Source organism: Microtus pennsylvanicus, chromosome 10 (genome assembly GCF_037038515.1).
Source record: "Microtus pennsylvanicus isolate mMicPen1 chromosome 10, mMicPen1.hap1, whole genome shotgun sequence".
Taxonomy (NCBI): domain Eukaryota; kingdom Metazoa; phylum Chordata; class Mammalia; order Rodentia; family Cricetidae; genus Microtus; species Microtus pennsylvanicus.
In genome coordinates, this window is record NC_134588.1 from 113258204 (window position 1) to 113284407 (window position 26204).

At 38.1% G+C, this 26204-nt stretch overlaps 1 protein-coding gene across 3 annotated transcripts in view; it reads right to left on the reverse strand.

Moving 5' to 3' along the window:
* Positions 1-22754, reverse strand: part of Cr2 (complement C3d receptor 2) — a 35260-nt gene extending 12506 nt beyond the window's left edge. For 2 of the 3 annotated variants that reach the window (XM_075989540.1, XM_075989539.1), the window contains exons 1-20: positions 22497-22754; positions 17790-17969; positions 15985-16084; positions 15510-15595; positions 14584-14982; positions 13008-13184; positions 12823-12925; positions 12112-12197; positions 10594-10986; positions 8820-9008; positions 8197-8296; positions 7475-7557; positions 6519-6926; positions 5475-5651; positions 5310-5400; positions 4962-5038; positions 3764-4171; positions 1906-1987; positions 1530-1612; positions 671-1063 (exon numbers count right to left, since the gene is read on the reverse strand). In XM_075989540.1, coding sequence (XP_075845655.1) covers positions 671-1063; positions 1530-1612; positions 1906-1987; positions 3764-4171; positions 4962-5038; positions 5310-5400; positions 5475-5651; positions 6519-6926; positions 7475-7557; positions 8197-8296; positions 8820-9008; positions 10594-10986; positions 12112-12197; positions 12823-12925; positions 13008-13184; positions 14584-14982; positions 15510-15595; positions 15985-16084; positions 17790-17969; positions 22497-22680 — 3799 coding nt within the window. In that variant the 5' untranslated portion in view covers positions 22681-22754. The remainder of the gene's footprint in view (positions 1-670; positions 1064-1529; positions 1613-1905; positions 1988-3763; positions 4172-4961; positions 5039-5309; positions 5401-5474; positions 5652-6518; positions 6927-7474; positions 7558-8196; positions 8297-8819; positions 9009-10593; positions 10987-12111; positions 12198-12822; positions 12926-13007; positions 13185-14583; positions 14983-15509; positions 15596-15984; positions 16085-17789; positions 17970-22496) is intronic. The other variant, XM_075989541.1, reaches the window with a different exon arrangement.
* Between the last annotated feature and the right edge of the window lie 3450 nt (positions 22755-26204).

Sequence of the window (26204 nt, forward strand, 5' to 3'; positions counted from 1 at the left end):
TTTCCTCCCTCGTTCCCTCCCTCCCTTCCTCCCTCTCTTTCTCCCTCCCTTCCTCTCTCCCTTTCTTCCCCCTCTTCATCTCTCTCTCCCTCCTCCCTCCCCGCCCCTGTGTGTGTGTGTGTGTGTGTTTCAATCTCTAGCCCCTTGCCCAGCTCGCGAACTGTACTGTAATACGTAGTACGAAGAGCAGAGTGTGCGTCACACCACACCTTTGTGGAGCTTAATTTAATGAGGCTGCACCTGACAATCTCTAATGAGGACAGGCACTAGCAGGAACAAGCTGTCAAATAACAGCTAAAATTATGTGACCATATAGTGGGTTTGAAGGTCAGGTTCATTCTTCAGAACTTTTCCTTTTTCCTCGGTGGCACAATAGCCTTAAATATCAAAATTTCAAAATATTTTTCTCAAGTATTTGTCCAAAGTTGTGCACACTTTTCCAACTAAATTCATAAGAATGAATAAATTAGAGATTGATTAATATATAAATTAATCATTATAATGTACAAAGGAAAGAGAAAAGGGAGTCAAGTGAAGAGATAGGAAAAGGCAAATCATCTCATAAAACACTAACTGCTATAGTTTTTAGATGCTTTAGGTAGAATGCATACTCAAAAGCCTTTTTTTATTTTGTAAAATATTTCACTTTTAACCAATAAAAATGGCTTACCTTTTTTGATACAAGTTGGTATACCTGGTATCCATGTGTTATTGGTATGACACCTTATCAAGTTACTGCCATTCATGATGAAGCCATGATTGCAGTCAACATGTAATATGTCATTATGGGAATATGCAGAATGAGTTTTGTTGAGTTTGTATCCATGTTTGACTTCTGGATCAGGACAATGAGTTGGAGGAGAAGATTTTAGGCATTTTGGTGGAGGCCCACTCCAAGATCCATGTCCTTTAGGATCATTTCTGCATTGCAAACTTTTCTCTCCCTGAAGATCAAACCCTTGATCACATTCATAAAAGACTTCATTTCCATATAGGAAGTGCTCTATCATCATTCCTGTATGCTTTCCATTTGCAATTTTTGGTGGAGGTTGACAGAGAATAACTGCAGAAGAGATTTGGAGAATTTGAGTCTCCATCGTAATATAAACACTATACAAGTGCCTTATAATTTATATGAATAGAAAATTATTTAAATTTTGGAAATTAGAACATGAAATTTATGTGCAAATTGATCCCCAAAATTTCAGAAAATAAAATGAAATATAAAGGAAGAAATATAGCTGTGTTCCTATATTCTAGAAATATCCCACATATTTTTCTATTTAGTAAAATTAGAATATATATATATACACACATTCATATTCATACACATATGGTAAATACTCACTCCAACTTGGCAAATTGCTTCTTAATGCCAGCATTGATCAAGACTAAAAGACTTTCCATATCTTATACAAAGAAAAGAGAAGTATAAACTATTAAAGAAGTTGTAAACTTCCTCTCCACTAATTGATTATCCCTTTCTAACTCCCTAATCCATAGTTGGCTTCCCCGTGTCCATATTTTACCTTTACAAACTGCAATCTTTTGGAACCAAGTCCCATTCTCAGCATTTTGACACTTTTCATAAGTATGTTCAGTCAACTGGTACCTAGAAAAAGTTGTTATACTACATTTACTTTCAATATTTTACTTCTGCAACATAGACTGTACAACTACAGAGGTACTTCTAAATGTCAGCTTTAGCACAAAGAAACTTAAACTCTTGGTCCTCCAAAAGAGAAAGCTGTTTACATATAAGAAACTCTTAGCAAAGCTCTCTCCATGTCAAAAAAGCAGGCAGGACCTGTTGCTAGTGCGACCATTGTGGGTCGAAGCATGAGGAATCCCCAAAGGGTTTTACCAAGACACAATTCTTTCTTAGAGAGACAACTTCATACTCACCCATGTTGACAGGCTCTATTCACTAGTTTTATGCGTGAATCATCTGGAAGGTCACGAAGTTCTAGCACAGGCTCACATCCTTCTGAAGAGACAAAGTTGAGATTGCTTTTAGGTTCCTCATAGCATAAAGAAAAATGACTCAGGAACCAAAATTGCCTTTATCTTATGGGCAAGACTCTATAGTCCTGAAGGCAGCAGGTGAATTTGTTTCCCATAACTTGTGGTAAGGGTCACAAGTGTATTGTTCATATTATTCTAGATACAGAGGAGCATATTTCTACATGCATATCAACAATGGTGGTGCCCAAGAGGGTGGTGGCCTGGAGAGTGAACTTGCCATATAAACACCAACAACAGCACTTTATTCCAGAACTGTAAGAACACAACATCTGGTGCCAATCTGAAACTTTGAAGGCATGATTCAGTAAGTGATGGATGGAGATAGAGACAGAGACCCACACTGGGGCAATGAACTGAGATCCCAAGGTCCCAATGAGGAACAGAAGGAGGGAGAACATGAGCAAAGAAGTCAGGACCACGAGGGGTGCACCCACCCACTGAGACAGTGGAGCTGATCTACTGGGAGCTCACCAAGGCCAGCTGGACTGTTACCGAAATAGCATGGGATAAAACTGGACTCTCTGAACATGGCGAACAATGAGGGCTGATGAGACGCCAGGGACAATGGCACGGGGTTTTGATCCTACTTAATGTGCTGGCTTGGTGGGAGCCTAGCCAGTTTGGATGTTCACCTTCCTTGATATGGACAGAGGGGGGAGGACCTAGGACTTACCACTGGGCAGGGAGCCCTGACTGCTCTTTGGACTGGAGAGGGAGGGGGAGAGGAGTGGGGGAGGGGGAGAAGGGTGGGAGGAGGGGGAGAAGAGTGGAGGAGGGGGAGGGAAATGGGAGGCTCGGAGGAGGTGGAATTTTTTTTATTCTCCTTTTATCAATAAAAAATAAAATAAAATAAAAAGTTCTTCTCATTTTATACCCTGTAGTGGGAGCTGTGGGCTGTGTTCCTGCCACCTGGCTCCTGGCCGCCTGGCTAGCTTATGCCCCGAAATAACAACACACAAACTGTATTTATATAAACACTGCTTGGCCCAGTTCTATTAATGTGTGTAGCACCACGAGGTGGTGACTTATTTTGCCTAACCCATATTTAGTAATCTGTGTAGCACCAGTCTTACCGGGAAAGATTCAGCATGTCTGACCTGGTGGCTTGCTTCATCACATCTGCCCCGGAGAGGAGGAGCATGGTGTTTGAGCTCACTTCCTCTTCCTCCCAGCATTCTGTTCTGTTTACTCCACTCACCTATGTTCTAACCTATCAGGCCAAGCAGTTTCTTTATTAATTATCCAATGACCTTCCTTCATCAATACCCTGAACATGTTCCAAATCCAAGGGTACTCTCATGCAAAGACCACAATACAACACATGTATAGCTTTCTATGTAATGGAGGAAATATGAAGGAAATCTATATCCCTTTTGCTTTTTTAAAAAAGACTCTTGTTTTGAGTAGAAAATATTAAATTAAACTATAGTGGCTGGAAATGTAGTTTATACTTGCCTAGTTTGTGTAAGGCCCTATGTTTGATCTCCAGTTCTTCAATTAAAAAAAAAAGAAGCTGGCTGTGGTGGTGGCATATGCCTTTAATCCCAGCATTCAGGAGGCAGAGGCTGGTGGATCTCTGTGACTTCGAGGCCAGCCTGGTCTATAAAGTGTGTTCCAGTACAGCTAGGGCTGTTACACAGAGAAACTCTGTCTTGAGGAAAAAAAATAAAAAAACATAAAAGAAAAATATAAATAAGTATAATGCCATTGAAAATTCCCATTGGGTTTGACTTTTTACCTTTTTCACAAAGTGGTATTTCAGGATCCCAGGTATTATTGGCTTTACAACGAATCTGACTACTTCCATTCAAAATGTATCCATTGTTACACTTGAACGTCACACTATCATTGTAGAAATATGGGGCTTCTTTGCCAGGCAGCTTATATCCATTTGCCACATGGACATCTGAGCACTGAACAGCAGGGAGGGAAAGTTTACAGAGAGGAGCAGGGCCACTCCAGGAACCTCTTCCTCTGCTTCCACTTGTACAGTAGATGGTGCGCTCCCCAATGAGGTTGAATTGCACTCCTTCCTCTGGCCCAGGATAACACGTGTAGGTGACCACAGTTCCATATGGGACATCTTCCGAGGAACTCCCTGTATGTGTCCCATTGTGGATAATAGGAGGTGGTGGACAGGTAATTTCTGGGGACATAAAAAGATACTGTAGACATCTGAACCAGGGTTAGAAGTACAAAGTTATGACCGTGTTTCTATGAAGGGTGTGGATGAATGCTCATGCTATGAGCTATATTAAACATTATTATATATCTAATATTTGATTTTTATGAAAATAAGATTGGTATTGAAAAAGGAACATGCGGTAGTAAGACCCAATATTCACTAATTAAATTAGTAATTATTTTATCACAGTCAATATGAGAATCAAAGGTACAAGTGACAGAATCACACTTTTGGAGGATATTTTGTTACAATAGCTATATGTTTGACTAAGGATAATTATTGCTGGTTGAGCACCTGCTTTACAATAGGAATTTTCATCATCCAGAAAGTAGGTACAGTACCATTTTATTCTAATAACCCAAACCTGTGGTTTAGTGGAACTTTTACTGATGAGACTAGAGTTTCTACAATTCATATATGTTGCCAAAGGTCATACAGGTATTAGACAGTAGGAACAGATCTGAGTTCATATTGGATATCAATCTCCTAATCTCTTCACTAAACCTTGATGTAACCCAAAGTAAGGTAGTGACTCAGATAGTTATCACTCTCTATATTCTGATAATCCTAAACCACAACATAAACTTGGTAACTAAGTACATGGAATTTGACTGATTAAAGTAGAAATCGGTGAGAGAAGAAAGATGGCAAAATAAATAGCCATAAAACTTGACAAAATAGTGTGCTAATTCCAGTAACATAGTCTAAAAATCTTATATCACTTTAAGTCCTCTGCCAATTTTTTACTCACCTTTACAAAGACGAATCTCTAAAAACCAAGGAATTGTACCTTGGCACAGCTGATAAGCACTCTCACTTAACTGGGACCTGGAGACAAAGAGTCGTATCATTTGGCCATGTCGTTACCAATAAGCTAAGCAAGCACTATGGGCTCCAGAGGCAGACACAACAGAAAAAAACAATATAGCCTACTTCAGCACCATCTATCCATTGTGTAATTCCCATGCATGGAAAAGTATTGTGATAAATACCCATGAGCACATGACAAAGGAAGACCTTTAAGGCGAACTCTTACACACAGTTTTCAGTGGGTACTGATAAGACAGACCTCATTCAAGATGAGACATTCTTCACTCACCCCTCCTCACAAGAAGAATTTACAGCTGCCCTAATAAATTGACTCTGAGGCCTCTTAAAGAGATATGGTCCTACTGGTTTACATTCTGCAACTAAGAAAAAAGATAAAAATGAGTAACAACACAAGACAATCTTAGGCTAAATATCTGTAGTTGTAGTGTAATACCTTTGCACTGGGGGGCAATGGGTGTCCACTTTCCCTCAGGAGTACAGTGTATAGTATCCTCTCCCACCAGTAAATAGCCAGGGTCACAGCTATATCTTATGGATGTTCCAGGATCAAAGTTGAGGACGTGCCTATCTTCTTTTTGCCCATTGATGATTTTAGGAGGAGCTGGACATTCTAAAGGAAAAGCAGATACAATGAAACAATTTTAGAGTAAAAACTAGAAACCGAGCCAAAGAAGTCAAAATTAATAGAACCCCATTCTCGTGGCAGCTGTCTGGAACAGAGGGTATTTTTGCTGTCCTTGGGTAATTTGAGGTTATCATTTCTCAATTATATTTTCTTTTCTGTACTCAGGCTGCCACTGATCTGTTTGGCTCCTGCTTGCTATAACGCATTTCCTGTGCCCCAGTCAATCCACTCTTTTTTTCATCCTTTCATTTTTCTTTAAAAAGATAGGATTTTACTATATGCCCCAAGTTGATTTCAAATTCCAACCTTTTTGTATTAGTCTGCCCAGTTGCAGCATTTTTGACATGTGCCATTACACCAGCTTTTCCCTTCTGAAGGAATTATCTTAGAAGACTTTATGGAAGATTTTAATATACCTGCAGGTGAAAGCTTTGGTAACTTCCCTTTTAAAAAATTACTGTTAAAGCCGGGCAGTGGTGGTGCATGCCTTTAATCCCAGCACTCAGGAGGCAGAGGCAGGTTGATTTTTGTGAGTTCGAGGCTAGCCCGGTCTACAAGAACTAGTTCCAGGACAGGCTCCAAAGCTACAAAGAAACCCTGTCTCTAAAAACCAGGGAAAAAAATACTGTTAAGACAAACAAGTATTTTTGCTCCTATATTTCTAAAAGAAATGAACAACTTAGTAAACTTTAGTATATTTCCATAGAGGCGAGGGAGGGCTAAGAAAGACTTCTTTCTTATTTACATTCACTATTGTGCGACTGAATGTATAGGACTACAGAGGGCCCTGTGTAAAGTCCATAGGCCCTTCCTCTAAATTTTTGAAATGATTCATCTTCTGATAGCACTCACCTTTTTCACATACTGGTACTGATGGTTCCCATGTGCTCTGGGCATTGCATCGAATTCTCTTGCTGCCCTTTAAGTTAAAGCCAGATTCACAAGACAATGTCACAGTGTCGTTATAGGAATATTTATCTTTCAAAATAGATAAAATTTGACCTCTATCTATCTGGGGTTTTAGACATTGAACTGCAGAAGTCGAAAGTTCACAACGTGGAGCAGGGCCACTCCAGATCCCACTCTTCTTGCTGTCGCTGGTACAATAGATAGTCTTCTCTCCAATAAGAATGAAGTTCACTCCTTTCTCTGGGCTTGGGTCACAGGTGTAGGTAACTGTGCTTCCATATGATACATTTGCTGAAAAGCTGCCTGTATGTCTTCCATTAAGAACAGGTGGAGGTGGGGGGCAGAGAATTTCTAGAGAAGGTAAAGGACAGTGATTTCTGAATCTGCAATGAGTCATTCAGTCAACTAATGCAATATAATTAAAATGTGATTTTAAAACTTTATTTTTGAGTACGTCTCCTTTGCTAATTTCTTCATTCTAGTTACCAAATACACAATCTTCTTTATGTGCATGGCTCAAATTTCCTCACTAAGAACATGGGTCTTTGAGAGAAAGAAAAGTTGCTTGCTTCATTTGACTTAAGGAAACAGAATAAAAAGTTTATTGAAGGGCATTGTGGTGCAGATCAGACCTTTAAGATTTCTAGTTTTGTTTTGTTTCTCTCTCTCTCTCTCTCTCTCTCTCTCTCTCTCTCTCTCTCTCTCTCTCTCTCTCTCTCATTCTCTCTCTCTCTCTGTTTCCCTCCCTCCCTTTCCTTCCCTCCATCCCTCCCTCCCTTCCTTCCGTCCTTTCTTTCTCTCTTTCACACACACACCCCACACACGCTTATAGCAAAGCCAAGGATGCATTGTGTGTGAACCCCTGTATTTCCTTACCAAACTACCACTGTCTTACCTACCTTTACATACCGGCTTCTTGGTCCAAATGGCTTTCTGTTCAACAATTACACACTGACTAGAAGGTTGTCCTTGTAATTTGTATCTGGAGACAGGTTGAAATTTAGTACTATTAGGCAGTTTGTGTTGAAAAACTAGTAAGCTTGACTTTAAATCTATCGAAGGTCCGTTTAATCTGTATAGTTACCCATTTATTATTCTCTTGCACTACCTTATTCCAGATTATTCCTGAATAACATCTAGGCTCATTAACATTCCTTCTCCTGACTTTATAGTGCTGTGGGACAATTCTGTATTCTGTCAATTATGTTTTAAATAAATGCTGATTGGCCAGTAGCCAGGCAGGAAGTATAGGTGGGACAATCAGACAGGAAGTAGAGGCAGGGCAATAGGAACAGGAGAATTCTGAGAAGAGGAAAGCCTATTTCTCTGGAGTCCTTCTGAGACACAGAAGAAAGAAGTTGTGACTGCATCACTGAAAAAGGTACTGAGCCATGTGGCTAACACAGGTAAGAATAATTGGTTAATATGAGTTATAAGAGTTAATAAGAAGCCTGAGCTAATGGGCCAATCAGTAGATTAATGTAGACCTCTGTGTGATTTTCTTGGCGGGACTTAACGATTACAGGAACTGGACAGCCAAATATACACAGAAACCTCAGACATTATAGTTCACAGCAGGCACATATAATCCAAGGGCATTAAAATTTACAGAGATACTCACCCTTCATTACAGGAAAAGTGCACAGTTTTGCCAACCTGAAGACCTATAGGTTCTTTTATCTGTCCATTGGGAAACTGTCCTGGATGTTCACATTTGGCCTCTAGGAAAGAATGGCAATAATAAGAAGTAAGTCTTGGCAAATATTGTTGAAATAAGGGCGGCAGGGCTGCGTTCCCAGCACCCCAGCCGCCTGCTCGTCTAGCTTATGCCCCGAAATAATTACACGGACACTGTATTCTTTTAATCACTGCTTGCCCCATTTCTATCTAGCCTCTTCTAGGCTAACTCTCGTACCTGGACTAGCCCATTTCTAATATTCTATGTAGCACAGCTAGGTGCGCTTACCGGGAAGATTTTAGCCTACATCCATCCTGGTTCGGAGCTTCATCGCGTGTGTATGCCCAGGAGCCGGGAGCATGGCCTCTCTCTCTGAGGCGTCTGCTCCCGAGAGGAGAGCTGTGGAGTCTGAGCTCACTTCCTCTTCCTCCCAGCGTTCTGTTCTGTTTACTCCTCCCACCTATCTTCTAACCAATGAGGGCCAAGCAGTTTCTTTTTATTTAACCAATGACCTTCCTCCATCAAAATATCAGGTGAGTCCCCAGTAGATAGTAAATTTAAGATACCTTTGCATGTGGGGAAGACACCATCCCAGTCTCCCGAAGATAAGCACTTAATTGTCTTTTGTCCATCAAGCAAATAACCAGAATCACAACTGAATGTCACAGACAACCCTGGAACAAACTTGGCAACATGCTGCTCTGTACGGTATCCATTACGGATCATGGGAAGTGATGGGCACTCTCGGGGGAAATCTTTACACATACACAAAGGAGAAAAGGCCATCAGATAATATATACTTATGAATCTAAATGCCAGCTTAGGACACAGATCTAAATAAATGACATGCAATCTTTGGTGACCAGTCACCACTAGTTTTCAACTCAATCCCAACTGAATATGGCTTGTTTCCTTTTATGCAAAAATAATTGCAATTTTTGGAGGATATGGTCTCACTAAGCAACCCTGGCTGTCCTGGAACTCTCTATGTAAATCAGGCTAACTTTGAACTCACAAAGATCCACCTCCCTCTGCCTCCCAACTGTGGAGATTAAAAGTATGTACCACTACACCCAGCTTTATTGTTCTATTTTCATCTTTAGTTATATTTTTGCCTTGAGAAAAATTTCAGTTGCTAGAAGGCTCATTTTTATTCATCTTTAAGCCTATCATTCAGAGGATTACTCTAATAAACATTACTAATAAAATTTATCATTATCTTATATATAACAAGTATATAAATATGTGCATTATTTATAAAACATACTATTCTAATTTCTTTTTATTACATGATAAAAATATTAGATTTTTTATTTGAATATGTATAGGTTCACTTAAATCTTTAAGGTTTGTTTCATAGACAATCCATTTTGAGGTTACTAGTAATCAACCTATTGATATATAAGTAAGATAAATATAATTTGTGGATTTGGGATTGAACTAGGGAAGCACTCTTCCATTGAGTTACACCCACAATCCCTTTAGTTATGTTTTATTTTGAGACAAAATCTGGTTAAATTGCCCAGGCTGACTTTAAAAACACAGTGTGAGTCAGGTGGTGGTGGTGCACACCTTTAAACCCAGCCCTTGAGAGACAGAGCAGGCTGATCTCTGTGAGTTCGAGGCCAGCCTGGTCTACAAGAGCTAGTTCCAGGACAGGCTACTAAGATACAGAGAAACCCTGTCTCAAAAACAAAAATAAAATTACAGTGTGGCCCAGGCAGGCCATGGACTTGTAATCTCTTACTTCATCCTCCTGTGAAGCTGAGATTGCAGCTGTGCTCCCAAGTCAGAGTGGATCAGATTTATAATAGTGCCTCCTTAGTTCTATAATCTATTTAGAATTTATCAATATTGTTCTTTATTAAAATATTTTGATAGTATAATTTTGTCAAATACTGACAGTTTCTATGCCCACAAATTAAACTTAAGTATTAGATTCATTAACAATATAAACTAGATGAAACAAGAGTAAAACATTCACAGCAATCTCTATTTTTAAAGTTAGTTGACTCGAAATGCTAGAGCCCAGGAGATGGTGTGAGTAGAGAGTAGATCTCTTGTGAACATGTTTGCAGAGGCACCCCAGCATTGGGGATGGGCTCCCACAAGCCAGATCAAGCTCTAGGGACAAGATCTATACAATTCAGCCTTTGGAAGCATGCAACAAAATGATCTGCCCATAAGTGGAAGATCCTTCTCTTCAGTGAGGTTCCACTTCCATACTCAACACTCTCACAGGTTGGCAGGTCTCAGGCCTTGATGAAGCTTCATTTCCACCCTCAACGCTCACAACTGGTAAACCCCAGGCCCTTGACTATGTTTTATTTCTATACTTACCGCTCTCACAGACTGGCAGTGGTGATGGTCCCCACATATTATTTGCTTGGCACCAGACTGTTTTGTTTCCTTTCATGGTGAAGTTGGCTTTACAGGTAAATGTCACCGAATCACCATGTTTGAATGGTGGTGATTTAGATTGTTTACTTTTGAATCCCCCTAGTATGCTGGGCTCTGAACAAGCAGAATACTTATTCCATTTTTCACATACAGGAGGAGCTTTATCCCAAGCGGCCTTCACTTGATCTTTACTTTTACAAAGCATAGTCTTTTCTCCAATGAGGCGGTAGTTAAGTAAACAAGTGTACCGCACAACAGTGTCAAGGGGTATGGGAAGAGAATAGAAGAGTTTCCGAGCATTTTTGACTTCAGGAGGAGGGTCACAAAAAATCTCTGAAAAGTAGAAGAGACCAGATGAGTATATTAATCATTAAAAAAATAAGTAAAAGCTCCAAGTATAGGTCAAATCACTCTTCAAGAAATATTCTTAGAAATTCAATGCTTGGTTATGACTTTACTTATAGTGTTTTCATTTCCAAATGCTTATGTTCTTACTTCTTTCTTGATCTTTGTCAAAGAAATCAGTATGAATCACTCTAACCAGACAACAAAGAAATAGAGAAAATAGAAAAAATCTATCTAATCTGTACTTTCAGGGATTTCTCTATAATATTTTTTACTCTAAATATTTTTAATAAACAAAAGGGCAAACTTAAAATATGTTAATGACATGTTAATTGCTTGTAGGGAGTCAGTGTGGGCTGATTTGGGCTTAATAGCCCTGATTTCAAATCCTCACTGTCATTCAATAGCTGTATGACCTTAGGCAAGTCGTACCCTCCCCTAGCCTCAGTTTCCCAGTCTATAGTTCAGGCTACATAAGGTATGATAAGAATGTAGAGAGACAAAAGCATGTGAAATGGGCAGATACAGTACCCAAAGTACACTAGTTATTCAGTGCCTATTTGAAATACACAGACAGCTTGCGGGCGGCATAGTCACATCAGACACTGTTACTGAAGACACTGCAGCCTCATTACAAGTCATTTGCAATACCTTAATCCTGGATACCTTTGAGAAAACCATTTGAGTGTTGAGCTCATATTCTTTACACATCCTTAAGGGTATTAGTTGTTAACAGCTACTATGACATATATACATCACAGTTGTATATGAATTGTTGCAGAATGAATTTCCACTAATGTCCACTTGACCCTAGATGGAGCTCTTGAGTACAAGAAATGACATATGGAGGCACAACCAGAGTTTTAGTACACTAGAAAGGCCTATGCTTAGTTTTGTTACAGGCAACTTTTCAAAGCCATTGTTACTTTGTTTACAGAATCACAATTTAATATGTTAACATGGGAACAAATTTAATACTTTTTCCCTGCATTTTTAAAAAAGAAAAGTGGCAAATATCTATTTAAAGTACATAGTTGGGTGAGGTGTTTTATTTGATAACTGCATGGGAATATACAATCAAAGACAAGATCCACATTTGATTTGCTTACTCACGTTCACAGACAGGAAACTTATTGTTCCAGACTACTGTCTCTCCTTCTGGGACACACTGACTAGAAGATTTGCCATTTAACTGGAACCTTAAACAATAAGGAGCAGCAAATCATCACTAGAACAACCCACCTTTCAACTGTACAGACTGAATCACTTCTTTCAAGTATTTGTAGGATGGTATGCATTTTAAAATATTATGACTTAAGAAAAAGCACAGTTACTTTTGAATCTGCTCCACCAAACAATAAATCAATAATGGATTAAAACATACTAAAAATGCATCTTTTCTTTAGAATTCTCCCTCTCCTCTTTAGCGTCCACATGTCAAGATTATCTAGATCATTTTGAGGAAAACAGTCTCAATTCCTATAGAGAAAATAGCAAAGACCTTGTTACCCAAGCTAATTTCAATGAGTATCACTAAGTCCAAGGTTTTCATTCATTCTCCATAACAGAAGTCTTAATTTGTGAACCAAAACTTTGAATTTCCAGTTGATGAAATGACATTTTTTACTTTTGCTGGTCAAGCACAAAATATACACACTTGAAGAAAAGAAAAGAAAAAGAAATTGGTTAATGACAGAGTTCTTAGTCAGAAAAGGTCAAGAAAAGGAAGAAATGTAAGACAGTGAAAGCTTAACTAACGTTAGAATTCATATTTTGAACCGTTATGGGAAACCATCAGGGCAGGACCTATCAGTTCACACTCACCCTTTATCACAAACAAAGGAAACCTCTGCCCCAAGTTGGAGGTTAGAAGGAAGAATCACACGGCCATTGAGAAGTTGGCTTGGAAGGGCACCACATGATTTCACTAGGAGAAAAAGAGAGAGCTTGCACATGAAGAGTCAGGAAACTGCTGAGTTTCCTTTGAATAGAGCAGAGTGGCTAGGCACCTTCACATGTTGGGGCTGCATGGCTCCAGGTTCCAAAGGATGTACACTGGACCAGGTTAGTTCCAACGAGATTATAGCCAGGTTCACAGGTATATGACACTTCCTGGCCAACAGAAAAGAATTCCTTATCTTTATCGTTATAATCACCGTGGTGGATATTTTCAGGTGGTAGACATCCTGAGGAAAGAATGGGATCAGAAAGTCCTTATATTTCTGCAATAAGAACTTTATTCTTTATAACTTACAGCTAGCTGTCTTGTGCTTAGTTGGGTGGGATAAAGGTGTTCATAGCAACTCTCCCATACTAAGGCAGAGAAGTAGGGTCATAGAGTGGGCTTAATGTGCCTTTTTCTGCCCAGATGTGAAAAGCCATATGTCTATCTGCTCTCTCTTTCTTGATCCATGCCAGTGAATATTACTGTTACTCATTTTCACTTTATTCTATTAAACCATCTGAGATAGCCTTCCATCAACAGGCTGGAAAAGGAATCAAACTTTTATAACACAAATTTTCCCCACCCAAATCTGCCACATTCCTTTAATTTCAAAAACAAGGCTTTTGAGGCTTCTGAATTTTGTTGCCAGGCTTTGAGAAAGGCAGACAGTTTATATTAGGAGTAGAAGGTGAGAATGGGGACCACAGGCTCAAGATATCTACCAGCTTTCTTCCACAAAACTTATTTTCATTATCAAGATTGATATCTACAATATTTTGAATCAAATTCTTATCTTAGTCAATTCCATCTTTCAATATGGACAATATAATTGAGAATTTATCCTCAATTAAATAAAATATAACTACCTAAAACTCTAATCATGAACTTTTGTACTGGGTTTTAAAATTACTTTTATTCTTCAAAAGATGTAATTGTACATATTTTTGAGAAACCACGTGATGCTCAGATAAGTATATTGTTTAATATGAAAATAAGGGTAAACATCTGTCTTCTAAAACTTATTTCTTTGCAAGTGAAAACTTTCAAAAATCCTTCATTCTAGATTTTAAAATATATATGAAAAGATATAATAAACAGTGGGAATTCTACTGTTTATAGGGACACTGGAACTTATTTTCCCTATCTAATCTGACTTTTGTCTCTATTCTTAACAGCATTTGATATATTGTGCAATGGAGAAGTCTTTATATGCGTAGAAATTGATTCAGGCCCTCAGGCTTGTGTGTGTGTATGTGTATGTATGTGGGAGTATACACTGATACATATGCATATAGAGGAGATTATCTTATTTTATGAGACAAGGGAACTGGCTCACCAGCTAAGCTAGACTGGCTGCTTGTCAGCAAGCCCTAGGGATCTGTCTGTCTCTGCCTCTCAGATTCTGGGACTATAAGCATGTGATACTACACAAGGCTTTTTTAATATATAGATTTTGTTTATTAAGCTCAAGCCTTCACATTTGTACATCAAGCACTTTATACACTGAGCCAACTCTCCAGTCATTATAAAGTGAAGTCATATACAATTGTGGTTTGAATTACGTTTCCTTGATGATTAGTAACGTTAAACATTTTGCAAATATTTGTTGTCCAGATACTCAAAGTTTCAGCCCAACTTACCCCTGAAGCATGTTGGCAGTGGAGGGCTCCATTTGCTGTTTGGCTGGCACCACACTATACTGCTGCCTTTCATAGTAAAGCCAGACTTGCACTTAAACATTACTGTGTCATTTAAGAAGAAGGAATGTTTAAATCCAGACTCCACTTCTCCATTTTCAATTTGTGGCAGTGGGCACTTGACTATAGGAATACACTGAGGGGGCGGACTGTTCCAGATGCCAACTTGATTGTCTTTGCTGGTGCAATGTATTGACTCCTTACCCACCAGGTCAAACAGTTTTTCCCCATTTTTTCCAACATGGCAATGATACTTTACTACCATTCCATAGAAAAAGGTGTCTATACTGCTTCTGTAAAAGTCCCCATTGGCAATGGCTGGAGGTGACTCACAAGGAATAGCTTTAGAAGGGAAGTAGTTAAGAAAAGAGAGAAGGCATTGAAATGTTATATTTTTTTGAAAATTTAGTCTTCATATTCATAAACAAAACTTAAACTTTTCCTATAACTTATTTTTTAATAATGAAATTCTGTATTCTGATCAAATAAAAATAACTCAGAAAGAAAAATACATGGAAATGGCTGATTAAAAGGTCAAAAAGCTATGAGGCCAGACAGAGTACAGACTCTGTAATAGAGACTTCTTGGGGTGATCTAATTTTACTTGGTTGCATTTGTCATGTGTAAACTCATGCATATTTTAGATGTAAGAACCTATTCACCAATAAATAACATCATATAAGAACATTAATGGAATAGCGTGATAGAATTAGAGATCATGGAAGACTATCAGCCAGAGCTGTGTCCATAACAACCCAAACCGAGTGAAATGTCTCAGGCACTCATTTTTATGCACAGATGCCCAGTTTCCCTTTAGAAAGGGATAAGAAAAATTTGGTAGGATGCTGTAAAGAAATCGTTTTACTCACATTCACAAGTAGGCCTGTCAGTATCCCAAATTAGACTATTGTCTGAGACAATACATGTAGCAGATGAGTCACCAATGAGTCGATATCTGGAGGCAAAGAGGTGCTTGATCACATCCAGGTCACACTTAACACTTTAGAAAAGCCTAATTCTTTCCACGTATAGAATGAGAAAAGGGTAGAATAACATGCATGATACGGTGAAATAATGATAAAGTAGTGCTTCTTTACTAGGTTCAACATTATCGCCAAATAAAGTCTGACTTCCTTGTCAATAGCACCTGAGACTTAAAATTGAAGCAAGGTAGCTCCATCTTCTTTCTTTCTAAGGATCCCCTAAACTGAGCAACACTGAAATGTCATTTCTAAAGCAGGCCAAGGAGACCGTGCTTTTGTTTTTAATTCATATTAAAGGGTTTCTGGTTAGAAATATTATTTCTGTATTCATATACCCTGAAGAGGCATCCTGCCTACTCACCCTGTATTACAAGAATATGTAATTGTTGACCCAAACTTGATACCCATACTTATATTCACAGAGCCATGGAGGAGGTCTCCAGGAGTTGTACATGATCTACCTACAAGGGAAACAAAACAGGATTTGGGGCTGGGATAGAGAAGACTTTATGCATTTTCTATTAAATTCCCTGACTGGACTTGCTGATGGGTCTGCGAATGTTTTCTCAAAGCAATTTTTGAAATTTGTAAAATGTGCGCTTTCTCAAAAAGCAGTCAGTTTTGGAACACTGTTCAAACCCTATTGTCTATATTTCTGTGTATGAAAGAAAACTTTATTTGTGGTCAATTCTATATTAAAAACTCAGTTCTCATTATTAAAATCTCAACTAATGGCATCATTTTCCATGTCTCCTGTATTAAAAGCCTACAGACATCATTTCTTCTCTACAACTCATTCTCTAATCCTTCAGTTCAAGTAGTTACAAAATTTGAGGGCCTGGATTCCAGAATATCTCCCAAAACACTTACTTTGGCATTTTTATTGTTTTACTGTATTGCTGAGTGGCAAAATTCACCTTTCTAATGCTGGCCTCCCTTGGTCTAGTACTTCCTCCATAACGTGGCATGAGTTTCTTTCTTTCTTTCTTTCTTTCTTCCTTCCTTCCTTCCTTCCTTCCTTCCTTCCTTCCTTCCTTCCTTCCTTTCTTTTTAAGATTTATTTAATTATTGCGTATACAGTATTCTGCCTGCATGTATGCCAGCAGGCCAGGAGAGGGCACCAGATCTCATACTAGATGTTTGTGAGCTATCATCTGGTTGCTGGGAATTGAACTCAGGACCTTTAGAAGAGCAGGAAGTGCTCTTAACTACTGAGCCATCTCTCTAGCACAAATTTTTTCTTTTATATATAATATAATTAATATACTCTTTATAATAATAAATATAATATAAATAAATATAAATCTATCATACTTCCCACTCAAAAATTTATGATGGATTACCATTATTCACAGGAAAAACGTATACAATCTTGGAGTTTATATGTACTCAAACCATACTGATCTTTTTCCAGTTTTTCCAAAGATATCATTTCTGCTGGGTAATAGTGGTGCACACCTTTAATCCCAGCACATGGGAGGAAGAGGTAGGCAGAGCTCTGTGAGTTTGAGGCCAGTCTGGTCTACAAGAGCTAGTTCCAGGACAGCTAGGACTGTTACACAAAGAAACTCTGTCTCAAAAAACAAACAAGCAAAAAAACTAAAATATCAAAGATATTATTTCCTCCAAATTTCTGTCCAGAAGGCCTCAATCTCCCTAATTCTCTTAGACAGCATTTATTTTCCTATGGTTGAATAGCAGTTTACCTCTACTATTAAACAACTTCATAAAGCCTGGAGATAGAGTGCTTGCCTCGCCTGAACAATGCCTTGTGTTCAATCCTCAGTTATATGTTACATATGTGTAACTTGTGTTGTCCCTTACACAATCCCCTGTCTTCTGCTTCACTCACGTTAGTTAATAAAAATATCTCTTGAATTAAATGTGGTAAGAATAAGATGAAACTAATATTATTTTGTGTACTAACATTTAATCTCTAACACAATGTAAAAATCATAGAATGATGTCAGGAAGATGATGCTCAACCATGGTGATGACTTAAATCCTAGTATTCAGAAAATTTAGGAGTTAAAGGAAACAAAAGAGGCTGGCATCATACTTTGCTTGCCATGACATACTAATTTACTTGTCTTTTGTCTGAAAAATGGCATACTATCCTGTACAGATAAAGTGATGAAGACAAACATGGCTTGTAGGAGTACTCACGATTACAGAGCTGCCGAGCCTCTGACCACTTGGAGTTCTTTAAGCAGGTGATTACGAATGGCTTCCCACTATACCCAGGAAGGCATTTGTATTTCCAAGTTGTGTCAACAGCAAACTCAGACTTATCACTCTCAATAATAGGTTTAGCAAAAGTATACCTTGGCAGCGACTTACACTGACCTAGAAAGGACCACAGAAATATCAAAGCTGAGAAAGGCTAAAGTTTCTCTGCTTCTCTCCTGTCACCAATTATTCTAACAAATTTGATCTATAGAAGTATTATTGTTTGGGGCAATATTATCTATGAAAATAATTGTAGTATGGATAGACACAGCGAAATCCAGAGATTCAAAAGCTTTTAAAGCAGAGCAGAGAAATAATATCTGAAGAAGTTTTTTCATAAAATTCCATCATTTTACAATTTAAAACTGTGAGTGGATTGTTTGTTTTTTTAATGCAGTGAAGTCAGGAAAAATAAGAAAAGCATGTAGAACTTCAATATCAATATATAGAACTTATTATATAACACAAAACTGAGAAAACAATAGAGGAAAATGAAGGAGGAATGTTGCAAGATATCAGCATAGAAAAGCACTTTTAAATAAGGGTCCAGTTGCTTAGGAAATAGTGCCAACAATCGACAAATGAGACTTCATGAAAGTATAAAGCATCTGCACAGCAAAAAAAAAAAAGGTGAAGTGATAGTCTACAAAATGGGAGAAAATCTTTGCTAAACAGATATCTGATTAATATCAAGAAAATAAAAGGAAATACAAGCATAAACACCAAAATCCCTCATTTATAAGTGAACTAATGGTGTGAACATAGGATTCTCAAGTGAAGTATAAAATGTTCAATAAATATGAAAAATGTGTTAAACCTCACTAGTCATCAGAAGATTAAAATAAAAACCACATTAAGGTTCCATCTTTCATTAGCCAGAATGACAGTCATGAAGAAAATAAGTAAACAAATGCTGGAAATATACAAAAAGGAACAACACTTTTACATTGCTGATGAGATTGTAAACTAGTCCAGCCACTGTAAAAATCTGTCTGGAGATTTCTCAACAAAATAATAGTAAATAGTGTTTAATAATAACAAAAATAGATCTACCACATGATCCTGCACTTTTAAATATTTACACAGAAGAGTCCAAGTCAGCATTCCAGATATACTTGCACGTCAGTGCTTATTGTAGTACTATTCACAGCAGCTAAGTTATGGAACCAACCTCAGTGCCCAGCAATAGAATAGATTAAGAAAATGTATATATACACAATGGAACCTTTTCAGCTATCAAGAATGGAGTTATATTGTTTGTAAGAAGATAAATGTAACCAGAGATAATAATATCAAGTGAATTAAGTCAGATTTAGAAAACGGGTATCTCTTTTTTTCTCTCTCATATATATTTGAATGTAGATACAAACTGTCTGGAAGAACAAAATGTACTAATGGGAGGGGAGAAGATTAAGAAGGAGGGGCATCATGGGATATCCTCAAAGTATATTATATACTTGCATGAGACTGGCCTTATATAACCTTATGTAATAAGATAACCTTATGTAATAAAATAGTAATAAAATAATGAGTCTATATACTTTTTGGTGGGGTTGAAGGCAAGTTATGTCAGCTATTTGTAGCAGCTTTTTCTAGTCATTGTGACCAAATACTTGACAGATACAACTTAAGGGAGGGGGGATCAGTTGACTTATAGTCCAGGGGACACCATCCATTATGATGAGGAAGGCACATGACTGGAGCAGCGTGGTCTTTAGGGGAAGAAAACTTCAACAGTTGCTGGTTACATGACACCAGTCAGGAAGCAGAAAGTTTAGCTGGAAGTGGGGAGGAGATAATAACCTCCAAGGTCCACTCTCCAGATAGATCTATGATGATGTGGGAGTGTCATATATCAATCTGTTGATCTCATTGGGTAAGCAATAAAGAAACTGCTTGGCCCTGATAGGTCAAAACATAGGTGGGAGGAGTAAACAGAACAGAATGCTGGGAGGAAGAGGAAGTGAGCTCCGAAAGACGCCATGCTCCCAACTCCCGGGCAGATGTGATAGATTTGCTCTCTGAGGCACACGCATTGAAGCTCTGACCCAGGATGGACATAGGCTAGAATCTTCCTGGTAAGCGCACCTAGCGGTGCTACACAGATGATGAGAAATGGGCTAAATTAATATGTGAGAATTATCCTAGAAGAGGCTAGATAGAAATGGGCCAAGCAGTGTTTAAATGAATAGAGTTTGTGTGTTGTTATTTCGGGCATAAGCTAGCAGGCGGCCGGGGTGCTGGGGACGCAGCCCCACTGCTCATATTACAACACTATGGCCTTTTAAAGGTTCTAAAGGACAGCTCTAGACTGACTGTTCAAATACATGAGCTTATGGGAGACACATTACATTCAAACAATAATGGGTAAAAAAAATTAAAAAAAAATCCTCTGGTTTTATAATTAAAGTACAGAAATATACCAGTAAAATATCTTTAAAAGTGTTTTAAGATTTTATTTTTTGTTTCACATCTCACAGTGTTTTACCTACATGAATGTATGTACACTATATGTGATCAGTGACTGCAAAGTCCTTAAGACAGTTATGTATTCCCTAGAACTGGAGTTACAGGTGATTATGAGGCACCAAGTGGGTGCTGGAAACCAAACCTTGTCCTCTGCAAGATCAGCAAGTGCTCTAACTACTGAGCAATCTCTCCAACCTTACAAGTAAAAATCTTATAAATAAAAGCTTTTAGCATAGGATACTAAATTATCATAGAGATCTTATAAAATCAAATTTACTTTAAATGATTTATATGTGATACCACTTCTACCAGTTACTCTAATTAGGTAATAATGTGTGATTATCAAATGTAAATAAGGACAAAGCTAAATTATCTTCCACAATATGGGAATCCATTTACATTCATGAGATTCAATCAGTGGTAACAATACAGACCAAGAGGAATACAAGATCTGGAAACTACAAAGGAAGAGGGAATTTTATAATGTGACTTCCATGTCAAAAGGAGGCAAGAATTTTTCTTTCTGGGTGAGGCTCAATGGAAGTCTCATCTCTAATAAAGAGACCTTGGACTTTTATTGAAACTACCCACCTCCCAGGCCACAGTACAGAATCTCCAAAGACTGGATTCTCCTCCAATCAGAAAGGTAAAATAGCAGGTGACATGTCTCACTGGCTAAAGACACTGCTGTCAAACCTGACTGACCAATTGAGTTTAGTCCTTGGAGCCACAGGTGGAAGGAGAGAGCTAACTCTTGTAAATATTCCCTGACCTCCAAGCACATGCCATTGATTTCACACCCCCCACTAAACAAACAAATAAATACATGCAATAATTTTTCAAATTGCATGATATGGGTTTTCTTAAAAGTCCCTGTTCCCTCTTTACTTCTTTCTAGCATCAGGAGTGAAGATCAGAGTAGTGACTATAACACAGAAAATGTTTCTGGAGGACAGGGTGCAATTAACTATTTAGATCTAAGGGGCTTTACATGGATGATTTAGAAATACTTTGGAAATAGATGGAGGATTTATGAATAGGATGAATATAAATCTGAAAAGCTGGCCAGAATTCAGGAAAGGGGTGGGAGACTATTATTGAGAATTATCAGCAAATGCCTTAACACTGGGATTCTGAATATCTAAAGGCTGAGTTTTATAAATGAGAGTCATGTATGTTAAGGAAAGTATGGTACTAAGCATAAAACATTCATCAGTGAACATGAAATGAGGTCCAGTCATCCCTAGAATTTGTTTTCCAGTAGAAGTTGTACCAGAACTAATGCAAATACATGACTAGATTCGCCATTAACTGCTAATTGCTACACTTAGTAAGTGTTAACAGTCAAGTACCGTGACCTAATTTCCCCAGCAGCTCATGATTTCTCGCAGCTCTGTGGGATGGTACCACAGCTCATTTCTTACTTAATTGCACATGTGAGAAACTGAGGGTCGGGGCTCTAACCGACTTTCTAACATTTACCCAGCTATTGATATTTGCTTATGGTAAATATCTTATAACCTATGAATATATTTACTACGAGAATAAATTATATTACGACTTGCCAAAATTCACCCAGCTATTGAGGTTGTCTTATAACCTATGTCTTCACTACCAGAACAAACTGTACTACTTTAAAAGCCAGCCAATCTGTGAAACAAAAACAATATAAAACCAAAAACTGTTACAAAGAACATTGAAGAAGAACCTATGTAGGTATACACTGTTACAGAAGTCACAGTCTTAAATATCCTATCAAAGTCAAACAAAATCTGAGACCCATATTGGAGAATCAGGTACTATTCTTAAAGAAAAGCAGGGACTCAACAACCCATGCATGGCTAGAGAGGATTTCTGCATGCACAGAAGCGCAGCACTTGGCTGAATTCTCAAGAGGCTGGGAGCCTGAGAGAGAGAACCACCAAACAGCAGCATCAGTCATTCAAAAGCGCCCACGCGTGGCTCGGGTTTCAGTGGTGGGGGTCCAGTTCCCAGAAGAGGTGGGGCCATTCTGCTTCAGAGACTGACTGAGTCTCCAAAGTTGTCAGGGACAGACAAGTATCCAGAAGGGCCCCCATATCCCTGGTTTGATCTCTAACCTTTGTGTAGGCGCAGAAATTTTTCTAGCCCTGAAGGAGTTCCCTTCCCTTATCTGCACTCCCGTGCCCAGCTCACCAAGAACTCCTGGCGCGATGAGAGTGAAGAAAACCCAGAGCGAACCCAAGGCTCCCATGCCACCGCAGCGGCCCATCAGAAGGTTGCTTTCTGAGTGTTCTGAGTCTCCAGCAAGGATAGGGGAATTGGCTAGGTGCCGGCTGCGTCTGGCTGTTAGCTGTGGGGAAGGACCCTTAAATAGCATCTGCTCCGCGCTGGGTACTGAAGACTTGTGGAGCACATCTGCAGGTGGCCAGGAGCGGAAGAGGCAGGGAGGGCGGACCCAGACAAATCTGCTTTTGGCTTAAACTGAGTCCTGCTCAGCGCCTGGCTTCCCTACTTTTTGTTGACTGTGCAACCACGTGCATTAACCTTTTCTCTGCCTACATCTGAAACATTTCACAAAATAATACTCATTTCTGCTAATCTACAATATTCGTATGCTGTGTCAATTTACAGTATTGTATTCATTAAACCTGTTTTGCATTTTGTTCCAGTAAATTCATTTCCAAACTCAATTAATATAGTAAACTCTCAGTTTGAGAAAACAATCTAAAGTGGTTTACTTAAAGTGGAAATTCAGGAATTACACTGCTGGTATTGCAGTCTTTTTACTCTAGTGTAAGTAGTGAAAATTTTAATTTCTGTATATCTATAAAGGGGTTTCCTAAAGGGTAATATTTTAGAAATTTTGTCTCTCTGTCGGTAAAAGGTATATAAAAGTATATATCTTTGACTATGTAATTTTCTTACATAATTGCTACATTTGATATTTTAAATAAATTATAGGCACTTATCTCCATTTTAATGTGTATTTCTTAAAAAATAAGGGCATGTTTCTACAATTGTAGTACAATGATCAATTGCAAGACACCAATATTGGTACATTCCTATTTTATAATTTTTACTGTATTCAAATTTTGATGATTGCATCAATAGTCTGTAATGGCAAAATAAGAACAACAAAACTATCCACCTTCAGGATCATATATTTGATTCTTGGGTCTCTTTTTCTTTAATTTTAAAAAAATCTCCCAGAGTATTGTGTGTGTGTGTGGTGTTATATGTGATTGTACGTGTTCACGTGTTTGCACATGTAAAGACGTATGTGAGACTAGAGGCTAATGTCAGTGTTTTTTTTATCTGCTTTCCACTCTCTTATTTGAGGCAAGGTCTCTCTCTGAACCCCAAACTGACAGATTATGCTAGGCTGGCTGCTTAGCAGATTCCATTTGTCTGTTTCTGCCTCCCTTGTGCTAGGATTAGAGGTATACTAGGTGTAGCTTTTTACCTAGATTCTGGAAATTTGAACTCAAACCCTGGTGCTGGTATGACAAGCATTTTACTGACTGAGCCCTCCCCAATTCCTGGATCTGGAACTTTGTTGTTCTTTCATTGTTTTTCTTTGATATCTTTGAAGTAATTATTTTTCTAGAATGGCACTCAAAGTATTTGTCTATTATTCAGCATGATAACAAATTACCCTATGATTAGTAGTGGCTTAAAGTGAGACTTAATGGTACCTTTTAGTTTCTGAGTCATAATTTGGAGGAATTTAGCTGGACTGGACATCTTCTCCAATACTGTGGTCAAAATGATAGCCGGAACTGCAGCTATCTGGTTGAACGGGACAGGAAAAGCACACAGAAGTTGCACAGTCAGTGGCTGTTGCCTGGATTCCTCATTTCTTCCTCATGTGTATGTGGAAAATGGACTGTTGGGTTATAGGGGTTGAAACTTCTCCCATTATGAGAGATAGCTAACTTATTTCAGATCGAGAAGGACAAAAGCCAGAATATCTTTCATGTTTCTCAGAAGTCATAACATTTTCAGAACAAAGATCAGTCTTCTCAGTGCCAGACACTATGCATGGATGGGGATACTGGGAGTCAAAGATGAAGAGGGACCGTCCTGGAGACTGGTTGCCAGCATCACTCAATTTGGTTTTATATAATGTTTCTTCACAATTAGATGGAAATTTTGCATTTTTTGGCAGAGATATATGAGAATGGATGCTCTCGCTTGTCTGTATGTACACCTTACCTGATGGTCCTTTTATTGGTAGTGGTCACTTTTATCATATAAACAGGTTTTTGTAGTTAAGTAATTATTATCCCCTTATTATTGACATGTGTTTTGGGGGAGGAATCTTTCAAAACTATATAAATACTTCATTTAAAAATCAAAATTTTACCTGCTTATTTTTGCTCATTAATGATTTTTTATCTTACTCAATTACTACTTTATGACTCCATGATAGTAAGTCATTACATTTATATTCATTAATTGATATTCCACTGAAAAAACTTTCTCATCTATTCATTTATTCATTAATTTTTCTATATATAATCACCATGGAACCAATGTATATATCAATATATAATTACTTATTTAGTTGCCACGGACCGGCTCACAGTAGCCACTCAGACCATAGGAGAAGCAGAGTCCTGGTAACAGGAAGGCACAAATGCGGAGAAAGACAGACAGACACAACACACAAGAGAGTGGTAGAAATCTGCTGCGATTTTACTGAATTCATGTTTTCATTATATAGTATTTAAACAAAGAAGAAATAAGAAGGTCATGTATCATTGGTTGGCACAGTATGAAAGCTTCTTTTACTCACATCAGCAATATTTAAGAAAAGTATATTATCAGGAACAGGTGTTAGACATAAAGCATCCTTAGAAGAGGAAATCTTTTCCTTGGGATTGTAAACCTCAGACAAGTGGTTTCATCTTATGAATAGAAGGTTTCTGTCTCGTTATCGCTATCATGGCCCTTCTTCTTCCTAACTCTTTATTTCATCTAGTGACCAAATATACCTAATCAGTTCTCTGCACCTGTTGAAATATACTTTTTAGTACCTTCTTATGCAGCAGACACTATGGGGGTTGGGATCTAGCAAGCCTATCCATAAAGTTCAAAGTATAACATAACAGTCTTTGTCCATCAACATTAACACATCTATTCCCTTGCTCATCATATACCCTTTGTATGACAAGGGTTCTGCTGTAGTCTTTTACATTCCCATACTGTGCTTCCCTATATCAGAGCTGTTCCTGAAGAGAATTATCCTTGTCTTGTAGATATATAGAATATCATTATTATAAAATAATTGAGAAATCCATTTATGCCTCAGCGGTGGCCAATACTGGGCTGTCTGCCATTGACCTCCAGGAACCCTAGTCCCATAGGGCACGTAAATCCCATCCGCATAATGACATATATCATGTCACACAGACGACACTGGAGTTGGTGTGGGATTTAGTGAGCCATCATTTTTATTGAAGTTATTTAATTCATAAATTGTACCTGACTTGCCCTGTAAGAGATCTCAAAATAGTCCCTGTTTCTCTTTTGTCCAATTCTTATAAATTTTTGAGTACTTCAGTTTGTGATTTTCTAGATCCACCACTGGAATTTCATCTTTCTCTAAGGAATATTGTTCTTCTTTTTTTAAAAAATCAGTGTACACGTTTTTATTTTGCCTTTATTGTCATGGTTAGACTCTAAACTCTGAACACTGCATTCATTGTTAGTGTAGTACCACTGCTTCTTTACCTTCTCTGCAGACAAAATGAAAGTGGGCATGAAGCTGGAGTCTAGTCTTATGTCTCTATGAACTTTTTCCTCCTTTACATCTGCCATTAATCTCTAATACGTCTTCTAATTTCAGTCTCTGACTATAGATTTCCCCATCTTTCCTTCTATCTTATTTGTAACTTT